At 46.3% G+C, this 17,760-nt stretch overlaps 2 protein-coding genes across 5 annotated transcripts; one reads left to right on the forward strand and one right to left on the reverse strand.

Moving 5' to 3' along the window:
* Positions 1-845: 845 nt before the first annotated feature.
* LOC134448023 (uncharacterized) lies at positions 846-2,938 on the reverse strand. The gene is made up of 2 exons (XM_063197781.1): positions 2,547-2,938; positions 846-2,038 (listed from the first exon to the last, which is right to left on the reverse strand). The coding sequence occupies exons 1-2, from the start codon at positions 2,936-2,938 to the stop codon at positions 952-954; spliced, it is 1,479 nt and encodes a 492-aa protein (XP_063053851.1). The 3' UTR covers positions 846-951.
* A 4,163-nt stretch (positions 2,939-7,101) lies between these two features.
* LOC134447511 (ankyrin repeat and SOCS box protein 15-like) lies at positions 7,102-17,729 on the forward strand. 4 transcript variants are annotated; one of them, XM_063197004.1, is made up of 10 exons: positions 7,104-7,345; positions 7,476-7,531; positions 7,868-7,999; positions 10,065-10,223; positions 12,460-12,705; positions 13,188-13,359; positions 13,869-14,424; positions 16,386-16,539; positions 17,267-17,403; positions 17,617-17,729. In XM_063197004.1, exons 1-10 carry the CDS (start codon positions 7,242-7,244, stop codon positions 17,617-17,619), a joined length of 1,719 nt encoding a protein of 572 aa, XP_063053074.1. In that variant the 5' UTR covers positions 7,104-7,241; the 3' UTR covers positions 17,620-17,729. The 4 variants fall into 4 exon arrangements, with proteins under 4 accessions (XP_063053072.1, XP_063053074.1, XP_063053073.1 ...); XM_063197002.1 differs by lacking the exons at positions 17,267-17,403; positions 17,617-17,729 and adding an exon at positions 16,685-17,246 and having other exon boundaries at positions 7,102-7,345; XM_063197003.1 differs by lacking the exon at positions 17,617-17,729 and having other exon boundaries at positions 17,267-17,606.
* The last annotated feature ends 31 nt before the right edge of the window (positions 17,730-17,760 follow it).

Genomic DNA, 17,760 nt, shown 5'->3' on the forward strand with positions numbered 1-17,760 from the left:
TGTTTTGTAGTTTTAAGTCTGACTTCAGATGTCGATGTGTTTAAAGTTATGTTAGGATTGTTGCGGACACGTGTTATTTATTGCATTTAAGGTGGTGGAAAAGCGGCATGTGTACATGGGGTAAAGGAAATGACTGCGCTCATCCTTAAGAATTTGGGCACCTTCAATTAACATGTTGGACGGCGGTGGGGGGTTTTGAGGTGTGTGACCGTAGATGTCTCTGCTAGGATCAGTCAGAGTACGTCTCTCGTCAGCTCTGGTCGTGAATAGTCGCAGAGATTCCTCGGCCAGCAGGTATTAGCCGAATGCTAGCGTGTTGCAGGACAAAACTAACACGTCTTTGGGAGAACAAAGCCATGTCAGGAACCTTTAACTTCACTTCTAATACAACGTTCATGATAAGGTACAGAATGTGCACACATCTTTACAAACCAGAGAACAGAACCGTCACAAATCCCTGCTGAGCCATTTAGCCCAATAGGCTCCCATTCATCTTTTACTTGGCTGCGTTCGCCAACGGGGCTATAATGGGAGCCAATGAGAGACGCCTATCTCATAGCTTAGACAATTTCTGGTGAGACACAGACTGTGACTCTATGGGTTTTAGTGTCCTTGCGTGACCGCTCTTGAAGCCTTTTTAAACACGCCTATTGGCTGAGTTGAGCTGTCACTCATAGGCGCCCGCCTCCTATATAAACTGTGACAGCTCGCTCATCTTCACATTACCCAGCTCTGCAAGACGAGCGAGCAGGAAGGGGCAGCACAAGTCTGTGTCTCACTAATCTCCCTCAGAGAACCGAGGGTATAGGATATACCCATACGTTCTCTTTCGGTCGAATCGTTCGACACAGACTGTGACTCTATGGGAGTTTTAAATACGCCCCTGAATGCTCATTCCCAACCAGTAAAAAATAACGGGAGTGAAAAACCACGCTGAAAGTGCAAAGCAGTTCACACAGGTCTTGATCCCCCCGCCTCAAGGACAGCGTGAGCCACCGTGGACGCTGTAACATCAAGGCGATAGTGTTTTACGAAGGTGTGCGGTGAAACCCAACCCGCAGCAGCGCAAACAGTCTGGACAGGCACTCCTCTAAATGCGGCCCAAGACGCGGCGACACCTCTCGTAGAGTGAGCTCTGAGAGCAGGGGGGTCTTTCCCCGAGGCCCGATAGGCCATTGCAATCACATCAACAATCCAATGGGACAGCCTCTGTGTCGAGAGCGCCTGTCCCTTAGAATTAGTTGCAAAGCAAACAAATAGTTGGTCGGTACGCCTGAATGAAGAAGTTTTGTCCATGTACAAGCGTAATGCCCGGACCGGGCAGAGGTAATGTAACCTCTCCTGTTCCTGCGAGGAGAAAGGAGGGGGGTTGAAAGACGTCAGTTGTAGATCGCAGCTGCCGTACAACATAGACACTTTAGGAATAAACGCTACATTGGGCCGAAGCGTGACATTATTATTATCCGCACTGAATTCCATACAGGAGGGGTGTATAGAGAGAGCAGTGATCTCGCTCACCCTTTTAGCTGAGACAAGGGCCAGCAAGAGGGCAGTTTTGTACGAGAGGACCTTAATGCTTGCAGTCTGTAGGGGCTCGAACGGGGCTTGGGAGAGCGCGTTCAGCACCAAGGAGAGGTCCCAAGAGGGAACGGTCGAGCGCACAGCAGGTCGAAGGCGTCGAGCGCCCTTCAGAAATCTGTTAGCCAGGGGGTGCGCTCCCGGAGATACACCATCGTAGCCTACATGGCATGCTGAAATCGCTGACAGGTAGACCTTAAGTGTAGAATAGGCCAGTCCCTTCTCGAATAATTCCTGAAGGAACGTAAGTACATTGGTGATAGAACACTGAAAGGGGATAACGCCCTTCTGAACACACCATCTCTCAAACGCCCTCCACTTCATATCGTACACAGATCTCGTAGATGGAGCTCTGGCACTCTGAATAGTTGCAATAACATTCGGTGGCAGACCTATTGCTCTTAATGTGTCCCTTTCACGTGGAAGGCGTGTAGGTTCCACGCTGACGGGTTCGGGTGAACTAACTCACCCCCATCTGTGACAGAAGGTCTTTGCTGTTGGGGAGTCGCCAAGGCTGCCCGGCCAGTAAGAGAAATATCTCCGCTAGCCAGGGCTTGTTTGTCCACCAGGGAGCAATCAGCACCAGCGAGAGGCTTTCCTCTCTCACCCTCGCTAGTACATGTGGGATTAGATGGACTGGGGGGAAAGCATACAAGAGAGTGTTCGGCCACGGGTGTGATAGCGCATCCGTTCCCAGTGGGGCATCCCTGTCTCGAATGGAGAAGAACAGTCTGCAATGTGTGTTCTCTCGTGATGCAAATAAATCCACCTCCGCGCGCCCGAAGCGTTTCCACACGAGCTCGATTACGCGCGGGTGTAATCTCCATTCCTGATTGGAGAGGCATGCCCTCGATAGTCTGTCTGCACGCACATTCAGCACGCCCGGAACATGAGTGGCTCTGAGCGACTGTAAGTGAGCGTGTGCCCAAAGTATAATATCGCGAGCTATGCGGTGAAGCCGAAGCGACCGCAGGCCCCCTTGGTGATTTATGTATGCCACTACTGCTGTGTTGTCCGTACGGACTAAAACGTGGTGATGGCGCAGCAAAGGCAGGAAATGCTTTAGCGCTAGGAACACTGTTGTCAGCTCCAGGACGTTGATGTGAAGCTGACATTGGTTTTCCGTCCAAACACCACCCACAGCCAGATCCCCCAGAGTGGCGCCCCAGCCACTCAGCGACGCATCCGTTGTCACCACACGTCGTGTCACGATGAGCCCCAGTGGGGCTCCCTGTGACAGTAGTGCGGGGTCCCGCCACGTCAGTAGCGCGCGGATGCATGGGAGGGAAACCGTTATCTGCCGGTTGAGGTGTGCTCTGCGCTCGGGGTGCAAACGGAGCGAGAACACCCATCTCTGCATGTCCCTCATATACAGTTGCCCCAGCGGTACTACTGCTATCATAGATGCCATTAGACCCAGAAGGCGAAGGCAAATACGAAATTTGACTTTCTTTCCCAGTTGGAAATTGGAGAGACACTTGTGAAATGATTCCACTCGTTGTGGCGTGAGTTTGGCACGGAACGTGGTGGAGTCCAGTGTGAGGCCCAGGAAGTGCACAGTTTGAGCTGGGGTTAGCACACTTTTCTGATAGTTTATTCGGAAACCTAGGGATTCCAGATGGCTGCGGAACAGATGTGTGTGTTCCGTGGCTATCTGCGCTGACGGGGCGCATAGAAGATAATCGTCTATGTACCCGAAAATTCGCATTCCTCTTTCTCTCAGTGGGGATATGGCAGCATCCATAATTTTTGTAAAAAGACGGGGTGCAGTAGCCAGCCCGAATGGCAACACTTGGAATTCTAGTGCCCTGCCCTCGAAATAAAATCTCAGGAACTGTCTGTGGTGTTTGTGTATGCTGACGTGAAAATACGCCTGTTTCAGGTCCAATTTTGTGAACCAGTCCCCGGGTTTTATGGACGTAATGAGTTGCTTGTGCGTCAACATTTTGAAGGAATATGTTCGTATGTGACGGTTCAGCGCTCTCAGATCTAAGATGGGGCGAGAACCCCCGTCCTTTTTCGGTACAACGAAATACCTGCTGTAGAACCCCGACCGTGCTACGTGTGGGGGGATTATCTTTACAGCGTTCTGCTGGAGTAGAGCTTCTATCTCCTCTCTTAGTATTCGAACCGAATTTGTATTCACCACAGATGGAGTTAGCCCCTGAAAGCTCGGGGGCTTTCGTGCAAATTGTATTTTGTACCCATGCTCGATCGTAGACAGAACCCAAGGACACGTTACGTGTATGTGCCAAGTCGCTATACGGTGTGTGAGCGGCTCTGGACTGTACAGGGGTATGACTGTGTTTGGTCGTGCGCCCGCGGTCTGTAGTGGGGAGTTTAGCCACTGAGTCGGGGGGCATAGTGGGTATGAGCGTGTGCGAGGGGGATGCTCGGCGCACGCGTTTGCCTTTAATAGTATTTTTTCTCGGGGCTGAGGGCTTATGAAACCGTGTTTGTTCGTGAACGACCCCAAAGCAGAGCGTGGGTGTGTGTGAGAGACTTTTATCAGACCCAGAGGTAGAACCGTGGGAGTGTGAGTGAGGGCACTGGGGCTTAACAGCTTTATTTGTGTCAACAAGGGGAACATGCTTGTGCGACATTGTGTGTTTACGGACCACCCCAGAGTTGAACGTGGGGGTATCTTGGTTTTGTGACGGGCAGGGCGCGTAATGGCCGGCCCGACACCGTGAAGGCTGGTAGGGCAGCCTAGCTAGGCTGACTTCTTTTTCTTGGGCATCGGGCGGCCACGTCCTCGTCCAGCGCCCGCGTCCAGTTGGATGGTAGGGCGGCGTGCCCATGCACTGTGAACCACGGTCGGCTGTGGAGGTGGCTGAGCAGGGCGGGTCACCGGTATGGTCCGTCTAGCCGTGTGCCACTGGCGGGAGGGTCCGGCAGTAGTAGTAGGCTGGGTAGGAGGTGGGTTTTGTACGCCCGGGTTTCGGGGGGGGTACTGGGTGGGCCAGTTTGCGGGGAAGACAGTAGCCAAAGGCTTCGTTCTCCTTTTTCTTTGACTCGCACCGCGACTGCATTGCCTGCACAGCGGAACCGAATAACCCGGTGGGGTCCACTGGTGCGTCCAGGAACGCGGGACGGTCCTTGTCTTGAATGTTCGTCAGGTTGAGCCAAAGATGTCTCTGGGCTACCACCGTCAGACCCATTGCTCGGCCTATGGCCTGGTTAGAACAACGTGTGGTCCTCATAACGAAGTCCATTGCCGTTCGAATCTCGGTCCATAGTTCCTTCACCGGCTTGTCCTCGTTGATAGCGGCACCCACTTCTGCCTGTAGCTCGGCTACGTATGCTAATAGCAGCGACACCGTGTTCTGAGCGCGCGCAGCCTGTCCCAGGACTTTAAATGTTTTCTCCAATTGCTGGGAGGAAAACTTTGGCTGCTTGTGAGGCAGTTGTGCAGAGGCTGACAAACCCGTGTTGGAGTTGGGGGCTAGGTAAGAGGCTACGGACTGTTCCACTTTGGGGCAGTCAGATAACCCCCTCTCTGTTGCTCCCTCCATTTCAGAAAAAGAACCGAAACCACCGATAACCACTCGATTGGAGTAAGGTTTGTTCCAAGTTCTAGTCACGTCATCCAGGCAGTCCTTAAACGGTGGGACTGAAGCCTTGGGTGCCGGTGCGAGCGGGGGCAGGAAATTACCGTCGAGCCTGTTGCTAGCCCGGACCGGTGGCGGTTGTGGCCACACGAGTCCGAGGCGCTGGGCAGCGCGTTGGCAGGTTTCCAGGAATAGTTTTCCCGCTGACGTTTGATGTTCGACAGTTGGCTCCTCGCAGACCGAAGTGGCGACGGAGGCAGGGGGGGTGACTTGGGTGAAGGGGAGAAGCGATTCGCCGTCCCCGCACTCCATATTAGTCTCTCCTTCTGTGAAGGAGCACTCCTCCACATCGGCAACCGACTCGGGGGCGGGGGGCAGTAGGCTCCCGTGACCCGTTGTCTCGTCGCCAGACCAGTTAAGCAGTTGTGCCTCGTCATCCTCGCTCATCACCAGCTCGGAGAGTAGGGGGTCCGAGAGTGGTTGGGGCTCCAGTGGTAGCCCGAAGCATTCGAAGCGCTGCTGTAGTGTTCTCAGCGAGAACCGAGAACAGTCCTTGCATCCCCGTGGGTTCTCCAGGGCCTCGCGGGCATGCTGGAGACCCAGGCAGTTAACACAGGCCGGGTGGTGGTCCTTGGAGTCGATGAACTGACCGCACGCGTTCGGGCATGGGCGCCGTTTTGGGCGCGATGCGGAGTGCATGGCGAGTCCGTCCAAAAAAAAATAAATATATATATATATATCTCCAATATCGTTATCGTAGGGGTAGCGAGCTTGTGCGGCTGTCCGAACGAAAAACGGTATGAAGAAAAGGTGAAGCAGGCAGGTGGCGAGCCTTGGCGGCCAAATGCTAGCAGGTGTCTTAGCAGGGAGGTTCGCAAGCTAATGCGGCGAATACTCACCTCACGAAAAAATATTCTTTTTCTTTCCTTCTTTCTTTCTCTTTTCCTCTCAATACCTCGACGCTAAGTGGCAAGAAAATGTCTTCTTGCCAGCGAGCTAGCTGTTGAGTCGGGGTATAGTCAAGAAAGTTGCGGCGTGGTACTCTTCCGAAGGCTTGTAGGCGAGTCTTGAAGAGCTAAAATGTGAAGATGAGCGAGCTGTCACAGTTTATATAGGAGGCGGGCGCCTATGAGTGACAGCTCAACTCAGCCAATAGGCGTGTTTAAAAAGGCTTCAAGAGCGGTCACGCGAAGGCACAAAACCCATAGAGTCACAGTCTGTGTCGAACGATTCGACCGAAAGAGAACTCAGGCGCACCGAGTGTTAATGTGCGCTAAAGCTCTGTAAAAAGCACGATTATTCAATACAAGTATTTAGACTAGCTAAGCCGCAAAAACACACTTTCCAAGTGAATATACGGTAGTATGTTTCAGGTCTCCTTGGTAACTAAGCTATTGACTACTTTCATGCCAACGTGCAGCACCCATGCGCACTGTGGCGCATGCTCTCTAAACATTCTTTGCAACAGACATTTACTCAGATCTACTTATTAGGACGGAAAGATATGTATCAGTATCACTTTGTGTGGTCGGTAGCCTACGACCTACTTTATTGATTTATGCATGAGATTGATTTATGCGTTGATTTATGCATTGATTTATGCATCCTGGCATTGCCATGGCCCTAGCAAAACTCTGGACCCCCTTTGGATGTCCTACAGGCCTGCATAAGTCAGACACATCGAAAAATCCTTAATGGAAATACAATACACATAAACAATTTATGTCTGCCAACACATAGGCCTATCCTACTCAGCGTTTGGGGGGTGGGGGATAACGTCACCCTGTTTAAGAGGGCAGGAATTTATGGTGCCAGACAATCTCACAACAAATGGCTATAATATTGAGCCAGGTGGCATTGTTGTGGCATGCAATTCATGAACAGAATTAGGACACATGGCAGGGCAAACCTGCTGTAGCCTATTTAAAAACTACCCCCTGCTCTGAGCATCAACACACAACAACAATACAAGACACATGCACCTATTGTTGTTATTAGCAGTGTGATCTTAATGAAATCTGTGTTTTATTGGAATTGGCAATTGGACAATATTATAAGCCTTTCTGGACATTTCCAACGTTTTAACATTAGGCTAGACATTTTTTAATACCAATGGATAATTTTGCTGATATGAGTGAAGATGAATTAACAGACTATGTACTTCAGCTGAGTATTCAAGAATCTTGCCAAGATGCATTCTTATCATCAAAAGACAGGTAGGTCACAAATTTAAATTGCAACATCGAAACAATTGAATCAATAGAATTCAATATAATGTATTCCACCACTGGTCTTTTAGCACATGCAAACTGATCAATGTCTACATATCTGTTTCATTGCATTCAGTTCAAACGCATCAAGTAATAATGAAAATGTCAAACTTCTGGCCGCCATTAAGACAGGTAGGCTCTGCCTCATTGTCACCTTACAAGACATATTGACCGTTATCAAAGGCTGACTTTATGGCTATGCTTTTCTCTGGAGATTGCCGGTGCTTATTGAAACTAATGACTATAGTAGGGCAGAGTATGTTGTGATCAATGACCTATCATAACTAACTCCTGTCACACCTCCTCCGTGAGATAACAAAGTCTTTCAGTCCATAATATTCTCTGTAATAATTAATTACCTGTTGATAAAGACAAGAACTCTGAGTGACTTCATAAAACCATAACACTGCACTTTATAAAGTCTGCCCAGGCTCTGTTATGTGACTTGATTATGTGAGTGATTTGCAGGTGATGTCTCGGGGGTGCAGGAGGTACAGAAGTCCCCCTCTGCGTTCCTGGAGGCGGACGGCCAAGGCTGGTTGCCACTCCATTGGGCAGCCATTCAGCCAATCGCAAAGGTGCTAGAGGCCGTGCTCAACAGTGAGTTTACATACTGTATGGAATCAATGGACTCACTTTTCTGAGATTCTTTTTTTTTTTTTACCAAGGATGCTGATGTGCTTGTACTTGCTACTATTGAGATATTGGGAAATAAACATTATAGGTGCATTTGTTATTAATTTGATAATAATTAGGGTTCTAAATTAACACCATCCAACTAGCCAAATGCTGGTGAAATTTTAGTTTGTCTGGCAGAAAAGACCAACTTCTCAGCCAATTTCACCCATTAGTGAGTTTGTGTTTGGCTAGTAAGATAAACATCTACGAGCCATATTGGCTGGTAATGAAAATGCTAATTTGGCATAATGCACAGGTGAGGATATTGGATTGGTACTAGGCCTGGGTCAGTACAGAAAAGTCACGGTTCGGTACGTACCCCGGTACAGACCCCACGGTACGGTACATTTTCGGTACGGTACAGGGTAAAAATAAATAAATAAATAAATAACATATTATTATTATTATTATTGTTATTGAGCATTGTCCTTGGGATCTTTTATTGAAAGGTGCTTTAAATATTTTAGACTATTATTATTATTACAATTGGCATATTATTATTATTATTATTATTATTATTATTATTATTATTATTATTACACACAATCAAAAGCCTATTAAATGATATTAAAACAACAATCACTATACAGAATTTCCACATCTTGAAAAGGCCAGAAACAGTGGTTGTCAGTGTATTTTTGACAAATTACTTCTTTTGCAGTCTTATATAGATCTTCAAGGACAGTCTTTACATAGCTTTAAGGACCTATGGCCTTTCTGTCACAGCTATGAGCACATTCCTGCATGTGGAACACGGCTAACATCTACATTGCAATGACGAACCAAATAAAAAAGTATCACTTCGTTCTACTCGATTTTTCGGTCAAAATGGTGTAGGCCTATATATAGCGCAACACCTTTTGAGAGCAGCTTCAAGGACAGGGGGGTGCCCTCGCGCGACATTGGCGTTAAAACTTTTCAGGCAGAGGATTCTTTCCCAGTGTCTTGTTAAATGTCAGGTAAGAAGACTACTGCTATTAATTTTACAAGATTAAGGAACGACATACAGCTGAACTGATGAACTTGATTAGCAGTACGCAGCGGTGTAGTGTACTTTTTTGAAGTGGGTATACTGTATATTCAAGCCTATTTTGAAGTGGTTATACTGTATAGGCCTATATTTATGCTATTCTAAATAATGGATCAATCAATTTTAAGTGGGTAGCCTATACTGAAGCCCCTAAAATTTAGAAGTGGGTATACTCCGTATACCTGCGTTCTACGTAGACTACACGACTGGCAGTACGACAGTGTTTTTGTTTGTTTTCCATCGCGCTGGCAGGCTTGTTTTAAAAGTAGTCGCGTTCACGCAGCTGATTAATTCGTTGTTATTAGGCTGTCGGCAACGTAGCCTATCGATTTAGAAAGAGTTTGAACTACTATTTAACTGTCAAAGACCAGTAGGCTACACAAACTGCTCGACATGGCACAAGGTGTTGATAAACTGAAAATATACTAGGCCTACTTCAGTGACATATTACGCAGGTGTGTTATCAAATCCCTATCCCCATTCATGCTCGCATGAAGCCGAATGCATAATGTAGGCTACCTTGTGCGTAGCAAATTTGAAGGCGGGTTTTGGATGGCAATCGGGAGTGCACAGATGCAATGGTTACATGTGTTCTTGCCATACACAGTAAAGAACTCCAACGCAAAGTGCTTGCTTGCGCGGAACTCTTCTCTCACGCGCCACAAACAGCTGCTGCGCTTCCCATATAAATAATTTCATAGCGTACCGAATGTATTCTCCGTGACAATGCGCGTACCGTTCCGTGACCCCCGTATCGAGGTCGGTTCGATACGAATAGCCTACATGTAGGCCTACCGACCCGGGCCTATTGGTACTGCAGGTATAAACTATGATGGTTATTTCTTCAAGTGCACACACAATGAACCTTAGTTTGGGGTGTATGATGTGAAAGTTACACGTATTGTACAATTCAGTCTACAGTTTTGTTTTTAACCCATGTTATTATGCATGTTTCAGCATCATGTGGTCCTAAGCTTCAGAAGGAAACAAATGGGGGAGAGACATGTCTAACTCTTGCTGTGGAGGCAGAGCTGGAGGAGAATGTGAGAGTTCTGTTGGAGTATGGCGCGTGCCCTTACATCACCAACAGCAAGAATGAGTCTGCTCTTTTGCTAGGTAATATACTTGTAAGCTGTTTACTTTTGTTTTGTGTGATGTAGCTTGAATCCATGAAGACAGGGGGAAGCATCTGTGCAACACACCTGGCTGCAGCACCTACGGTATTATACGTATTTACCTTTGACAGCGTTGACCATTTTGTTAAATTTCTTAGCCCATGTTAGGTCTTAATGGGTTAAGTCAGATTGGACTGCAGAGATAAACAGAAGCTGAGTGGAAAAGAAAAGAGATGGGGTGGGCTTGGGAATGATCGCAGGTTGAATTCCATTTCAGGTATTTGGATTTATGATACAGCCTAGGGGTGTGAATCTTATACCCACAAAACGATCCGATTCAATCTCGATTCACAGGCTACGATTCGATTCAGGGACGATTCATAAAAAATATTTAGCAATTCAGTGAGATTCAATGTTGATTCGGTGCCAGGGGTTCCCCAACCCCTGGCTGACATTGCTAAAAAAAATATCTGCAATAGATCTTGTCACCTGCTTTTTCCATTTTAATAATCATTTTATTAATAATTAAGAAATGTCTACTGTATTAATATATTGGCAAACTTTGCCAGTTCAGTTGTAGGGAATATGTATTGCTAAAAAAACATCTAAGCAGCAGCAGAGCATGCTGCCTGTCTTCCGTCCAAAGTCTCTCTAGTATACTGTACTTTTGCATGTGCAAGAGTGGGTGCTATGTGCCACGTACTCGAGGCACGCTCCCTCTCCTGTCGTGTTGAGTGCTGTGTTGACCTGTAGTAATCTGTTACTCTGGCACACAGCGGCCTACAGTGATGACATACTGTACTGTAAGTTTCATCACACACGGATTGTGTGATGTGTAGCCATAGAAGTACAGCAGGACATCTAGCCATGCCCTAGTTTTACCCTGAAGCAGAAAACAACAGTGCACTTTTGCACATCTCAGTAGTCAGATCATTCGAAATGTAAACAAAATCCTGCACACCGACCAATACAATTTATTACTTTGTTTTGGTCATGCCGACCTTCGTCGGGAAACTGACGTGAAAAAGGTCGACGTGACCGAAATGTTGACAGTAATAAATTAGGGTCATGTACACGTGGAATGGGCGTTGCATGGGGTTTTGTTTAGAACTTTACGTAGGAATCAGCAACCTGGGCCTGCCTACTTTCTGTACTAAAAAAAAAGGAAATCATAACCAAGTCAATCTGGTAAAGGCAGAGGCAAGACTGGGTCAGCTGGGGCCCCAAGTGTAAATTCAAAGGAATGCATATTTTAAACAAAATGGTCTCTAATGTCTCTACTGTGGAAAACATGGGAGCTGTTATTCACCATCTAGGACAGGGGTGCTCAACTGGCGGACCCAGGTCCGGATGCGGACCCAAACGCAATGTCATCCGGACCAAGACAAAATCCATCTGTATTTAATATGTATAAATTATACATGAGATTTCGCTGCCATGCGATCTATAGGTGTATTTCTGCGAAGCCAGTCTTATGACAAATAAAAGTATCATCACTATGACAACTCAGTGAGTGAGCAAGAAGAGGCCAGTGCGGCCAGCGAGTGAGGCTATTTTCTGCATCGGTCCGTGCAACTTTTTTGGACCCTGGAAACATACGAAATTTGGCGAGTGGACCTTTTCAGTTTCTAGTTGAGCACCCCTGTTTTAGGAGCTTGGCGGCCCCAAGTGGGTGGCTGCCTAGCCTAGTGACAAGATGCGCCTCTGGGAAAAGGTGGCCATCTCCTCCATTTCAGTTGTTTTCTCCACAGAGAGGAAGCCAATGAAAATCAAGCTCTCCTGCACAACTGATTGGGTGAACTGCTTTTTAAAATAAAAAAGTGGTACACAAAAACAAATATTAATTGACTCGATGATTTCTGCATGCACTTATGTATGTACCGTAAGTACTGTATGTATGTATATGTCCTGTATATGAAGAGCTCTTTTCCAAAACGCTATATCCACCATTTTTTACTTTTTGCATTTTAATATTGGAATTGACTGTTAAGATGTCCTATCATCTATGTGTGAATTCTTGCCATTCAAATATTTTGAGAACATACTTTAAAACCTCTATAAAAATGCATTTTGCAATGCATTTCAATGGAATGCCCAATACATAAATGTCAATTTCCCAACATTCTATAAAATGGATATATCTCATTTTGGAAAAGAGCTCTTCATATAGTGTGTACTGTATGTACTGTATGTATGTGCTGTATTTACATGGCTTTGCATTTTGTATGGTCTTGAAGCGGTGAGAAAGGGAGCCCATGGGATCGTCCACTTGCTACTCAGCTACGGAGCGCCGGCCAATCAGATCTGTGACAAGAAATGGACTGCGCTGCACGAGGCTGCCCAGAAGGGCCACGCTGACATCATCACCCTGCTACTCAGGTGGGCGGGACAGGAGGCCCTCAGGGACGAGCACGGAGTCACCCCGCTGGGCATCGCTGCAGAGAACGGCCACGAGGAAATCATGCAGATACTCATTGACAATGGTGAGACTTAACATCGCATTGCATCTAGCTGATGCTCTCATGTCCAAGGGCATGTTTCAGCTATGGATTAGATTGCAGTGGAGTATTAGTTCTTTACTTCCCCACTCAAATTCTTACTAATTGTACTGTATGGGGTTTGAACCTGGGACTCTTCAATTTCCAATGACCGACTCCCACATAAATGCAATTTAGGGAAAGATGTAATTATTGTACAGTGGATGGAGCCACTTGTTTTCCCTGTTCCATGCACATGGTATCCTTGCAAGACTTTGCCAGGAGCAACCATTGTGCAATCAGGAAAATGTAGCAGAGTGAAAAACATTGTACAAAATCTGTGGCTCCAACTGTAGGAACAGGGGCAGTCTAAACGGAGCAATGTGGGTTTAGATGGCTTGTCATGCATTAGACACAGGGAACAGCTGTGTGGAGCAATGTATGGGGCAACACAAATGATGCTCACTTACTTCCTTCCTCTTTTAAAGGTGCCGACGTAAATGCGCAGGCTTACAATGGAGAGAGTGTAATGATGGAAGCAGCCAGGTCAGGCAACCCAGACTGCATCAGGCTTCTCCTGGCGAAAGGTGGCGACCCAAACCTGCCCAACGTTACTGGTTACCTTCCCATTCACCGTGCAGCCATTGAAGGACATTACCTGTAAGTGATAATATAAGACAACGGCTGACATCTGTGCACTTTCAAATCAGCTTTTATTGTCAGTTTCTTCATATAGGTCATACAAAAGAAATTAAAATTATGTTTCTAAAATTCCTTATGGCCTTTTAACATTTTTCTGCAGATTGGTAAGTCTCTTAAGTGGTTTAAAATTAACTCTAAAATTGTACATGACCAAATTACCACTTTCACTACATTCGTACTGAGGAAATCATTGGATTCATCAGATCATCAAAATATCAGCTGATGATTGAGTAAGAGATCTTACAATACCCGAATGGTCTTCACTTTACATCAACATACAGTAGTGAACTGTACAGTAGTGGACAACATGTGTGCTAATACAATAGGCATTTATGTGGTACTACAGTATTTCAACACCACCTTTACTTCTCAATTGATGGCCAAAGCTGACTGGTTTTGTCTTTTCAAAAACACAGACACGAAGATTACTCTGATGTTACACACTTGTCTACACACTGTATCCACAGCGCCCTGAAAACTCTGATAGCCGTGACATCTAGGTTGGCTATCCGGCTGTCTGGCCAGAGCCCAGTACACTCCGCAGCCCAGGGCAGCCACGCAGAGTGCCTGGAGCTTCTCATCAACTACAGCTTCGATGTTAACAGAACCCTGAGCGATGAGATCTCAGAAAACTACAGCGACATGCGGCGAAGCGCCCTCTACTTTTCCGTCTCCAACGGTGATGTCACCTGCACAGAGATGCTGCTGAACGCTGGAGCCAAGACCAACTTGGACCCCTTGAGCTGTCTGCTGGTGGCTGTGAGGGCTGGGAGGTATGAGATCGTCAAGCTGCTCCTGGCCAAGAGGGCGGATGTGAACTGCTACTTCACGGTGGTGAACGACACGGTTTTCCCCACCGCTCTGCAGTACTGCCTCCAGGACGAGGTCATGATGAGACTACTGCTCAACAACGGCTACCAGGCCGAGAAGTGCTTCAGTTGTCACCATGACGACACCTTGGATATGACCTGCAAATGGAAGCTGCAGCAGGGCCAAAGGGATGGTGATGAAAGCAAATTGCATGTAAGTCATCTAGCATAACATGCAGCGGGATAGGAGGCGAGTCAGGAGATAAAAGACAAAATAGCCTCTTGGTTCACCATTGCTCCACCTAAAACGGCTACAGTTCCTAGGTCTTTCAGCAAACTCACCACTTAACTTGATCTGTTACCAATACCCAGTGCTAACTACCGTTTCATTAGTTCACTCTCTGAAATTTGGATTAAGCACGTATGCATACATCTTCGTTCTCGCTGGAGAATGGACTTCTCGTGATCGTGCCGTTCTTGCATGAGAGTGGCTGTCCACACGGTGGACCAATCATCAAAGTGCTTCATGGGTCCGCAGTAGAGGATGACATTTTTCAGGAATTCCTGTGGGTCCCGCGAGTCCTGCGGGATTCCCGCGGGATGAGAGTCAAAACTTTAAAGATGAACGGGAGCGGGCACAAGCGGGAATAAAGATGAATGGGAGCGGGCAGGAGCGGGAATAAAAATGAACGTGAGCGGGAATGCCGCTTTAAAAAACAAACAAAATAAGCCTCGTTTTTTTGACGAAACGGGATTGGGGTTGATTTTGAGTGGGAGTGGGCAGGATTGGGAGACATTCTTTTCAGGAGTGGACGGGATGGGATTTGTTTCTTTTACTCCAGTCCGCAGGGACCACTACAGTCAAGAAGCTGAGATAGATTACATGGCGTATTGGGCAAGGTCGCTGGCCGTGGTGCTGAAGTACTTCCATGGCTGAGAAATGTCTATGCAGTAAACTTTCTCAAGCTCGGGAGTACGGGGGCCCACTGAGAGCTCGGGCAGTATCTGCGCCTGCAGATATGTGCGAATTCTGAGCGGACAGCCCCCAGTGGATGATGGTTGGAGAGCAATGGAGTGAGGTGATCTAAGAGGAAGCTAGGGCAAGACACTTGATGAATCGATAGAACAGTGGTGTAAGGGAGGCGAATGGGGAGGTGGTGGTGCGAGCGAGAAAGACATTTTTTGACTGGAGACATGTGAGTGGAGAATAAATGCTGGATAGTTAATCAAGGGGCGTTACAAATTTTCTGTGTGCTGAAATTTCACCGAATGACGGCAGAGCGGAGAATAAGATGTAGCTGGTTAAATAGGTGTGCCTATCTTCAGACGAATTCAGACGATTGACAGTTGAGCGGAGAATAGAATGCAGGTCAATGGTGTAGTCTACGTAGAACGCAGGTATATGGAGTATACCCACTTCTAAATTTTAGGGGCTTCAGTATACCCACTTAAAATTGATTGATCCATTGTTTAGAATAGCATAAATATATACAGTATACCCACTTCAAAAAATGCTCGAATATACAGTATACCCACTTCGAAAAAGTAGACTACACCACTGATGCAGGTGGTAATTAATATTTTAATAATAGTATTTGTATAGCACTGTATCATACAAGGCATGCAACTCAAAGTGCTTAAAAAATGGGAAAAACATCATTGTTATAGATGGATTTAAAATGAGAAATAGAGAGGAGAGACAGAGACAGCAAGACAGAGGAAGGAGACATAGATAGAGATTGTAGAGCCATAAGGTCCACGTAGGTTGGGCCCAAGATTCTTAGAGGCGTAAGGTCCACAGTGGCTGGGTCCAGCATAAGTCATAGATAGTCACACTGAATTTGGGCGCTCAGATGTGGCCCCTGGTGGCATCAGGGGTGAGGAAAAACTCCCTTTTCATTTGATTCATAGTTTGTAGGGGATAAAAGCTCAATGAGGTCAGGAAGAAACCTCAGGCAGAGACCAGCGGCCACCTAGGGGAGCCCCCTGCCAGGGCTGGTTGTGAACAGTAAGGACGCCTTGGCAGCTGGGACGCCTTGGCAGCTAGTCATGCCAAATTTCACTACGCTTCTCCGGAACTTTCGTTTTTAACAAAACGTGCATTTGTATTTAGATATAAAATGACCAGCTCTGAAGAAATAAACATCATTGTTGTCTGTCTGTTTATCCCTGCAGTTCTGTGAGATCATTGGCTTGGCCTGCTTGGCGCACCTGAGTGGGAGGGTGGTGCAGGTGCTGCTGGACTATGTCGGTAAGGTCCACCTGTGTTCTCACCTGAGACGCACACTGAGGAAGCAGAGCGAGTGGGGACACATACGGCAGCTCATGTGTGAGTACTCTAACTTTCATACTGTATTGGCCATCAATAACCCTATATTTTTGGATCATTTTTTAATCTGATAATATTGTGCACTTGCCTACCCCTAACTCTGTATCCATGCCTGTCATTACCTAATTCATGTCCTTGAATTCAGATCAAGATCAAGTTCATGTCAAGGTCAAGTTTTGTTGTTTGTGGGCCTGCCGTGGCCTTACGGTAGGGCACTGGGTTACTATTCCGGCCATTTGCCAATCCTTCCCCCTCTCTCGCTGCTGCAACATCATCCCCACTCATTTCCTGTCTCTCCTTCACTGCCCTGTCAAAAATAATGGTAAAAAAAGCCCTAAAAAATATATTTGGAAAAAGTTTTTGTTGTTTGTTTGTTTGTTTCAGTTCGTACGTAGCCTACCAATGAGGAGAGACCTTGTGTGTCACATAGTGTCACTGCCACATATTATTACAAATTGTGTACGTGTGCACACTCAAGACAAGCAATGCTGTTAATAAACTCTTTCACCTGGCTGAAGAGCTGCTTACATTAAAACCAGTTGATGTAGTGAGTGACGTCGTAGCCTACTGTCAATGCCACATCATTCACTACATCAAAATATGTATCGCACTGGTCAGGTGGCACTGACCCCCAGGTCACTGATAATGATTGATTGAATGTAATGTATGCTTTATTATATAGCATTATATATCATTATTTTATATACTCTGTTTATCCATGGACTAGGCAACCCTCGCCCCTTGAAGCACCTTTGCAGACTGAAGATCAGAAAGCTCTTGTGTCTCAGCAGACTCTGTGATACCACCGTTATGGATCAATTTCCTCCCAGAATCAAGCATTATCTACTGTTCAAAGAGAATGACGTATGTGAACAGCTGTCTGGTGTCTCTGCATGAAGTCTAATGTGCTTGAAAAAGATCTGTTATACTGTGCAAACACACATAATTTATCAATCTATTGGTAACATTATGTTGTTGTTTATGTGCATCATAAGCAATATGATATGATCTGATACATGTATGTAATGTGTGAATAACTTTTAACTCATAATATTGTTGTTTTTTTGTTTCTTACAGTAAGTAGGTCAGGAATGGATTGTGGTAAAACTGGTGCAACCAAAACTAGAATAAATACATTTCTGAATATTTCTAAATAATACATAAATAAATGTGGAAACTTGTGAAATCAATGTTATAATGTGAAAACATTTCTTCTTTGGT

The sequence above is a fragment of the Engraulis encrasicolus genome, chromosome 4 (genome assembly GCF_034702125.1).
Source record: "Engraulis encrasicolus isolate BLACKSEA-1 chromosome 4, IST_EnEncr_1.0, whole genome shotgun sequence".
In the NCBI taxonomy this organism is placed as follows: Eukaryota; Metazoa; Chordata; class Actinopteri; order Clupeiformes; family Engraulidae; genus Engraulis; species Engraulis encrasicolus.

Coding starts and splice junctions, on each gene's coding strand:
- LOC134447511 (XM_063197002.1), top strand. CDS start 7,242: ATGGATAATTTTGCTGATATGAGTGAAGATGAATTAACAGACTATGTA. Junction 7,532..7,867: donor TCTGGCCGCCATTAAGACAG/GTAGGCTCTGCC, acceptor AGTGATTTGCAG/GTGATGTCTCGGGGGTGCAG. Junction 14,425..16,385: donor GTGATGAAAGCAAATTGCAT/GTAAGTCATCTA, acceptor TTATCCCTGCAG/TTCTGTGAGATCATTGGCTT.
- LOC134448023 (XM_063197781.1), bottom strand. CDS start 2,938: ATGCAGAGATGGGTGTTCTCGCTCCGTTTGCACCCCGAGCGCAGAGCA. Junction 2,039..2,546: donor AATCACCAAGGGGGCCTGCG/GTCGCTTCGGCT, acceptor GGGGTGAGTTAG/TTCACCCGAACCCGTCAGCG.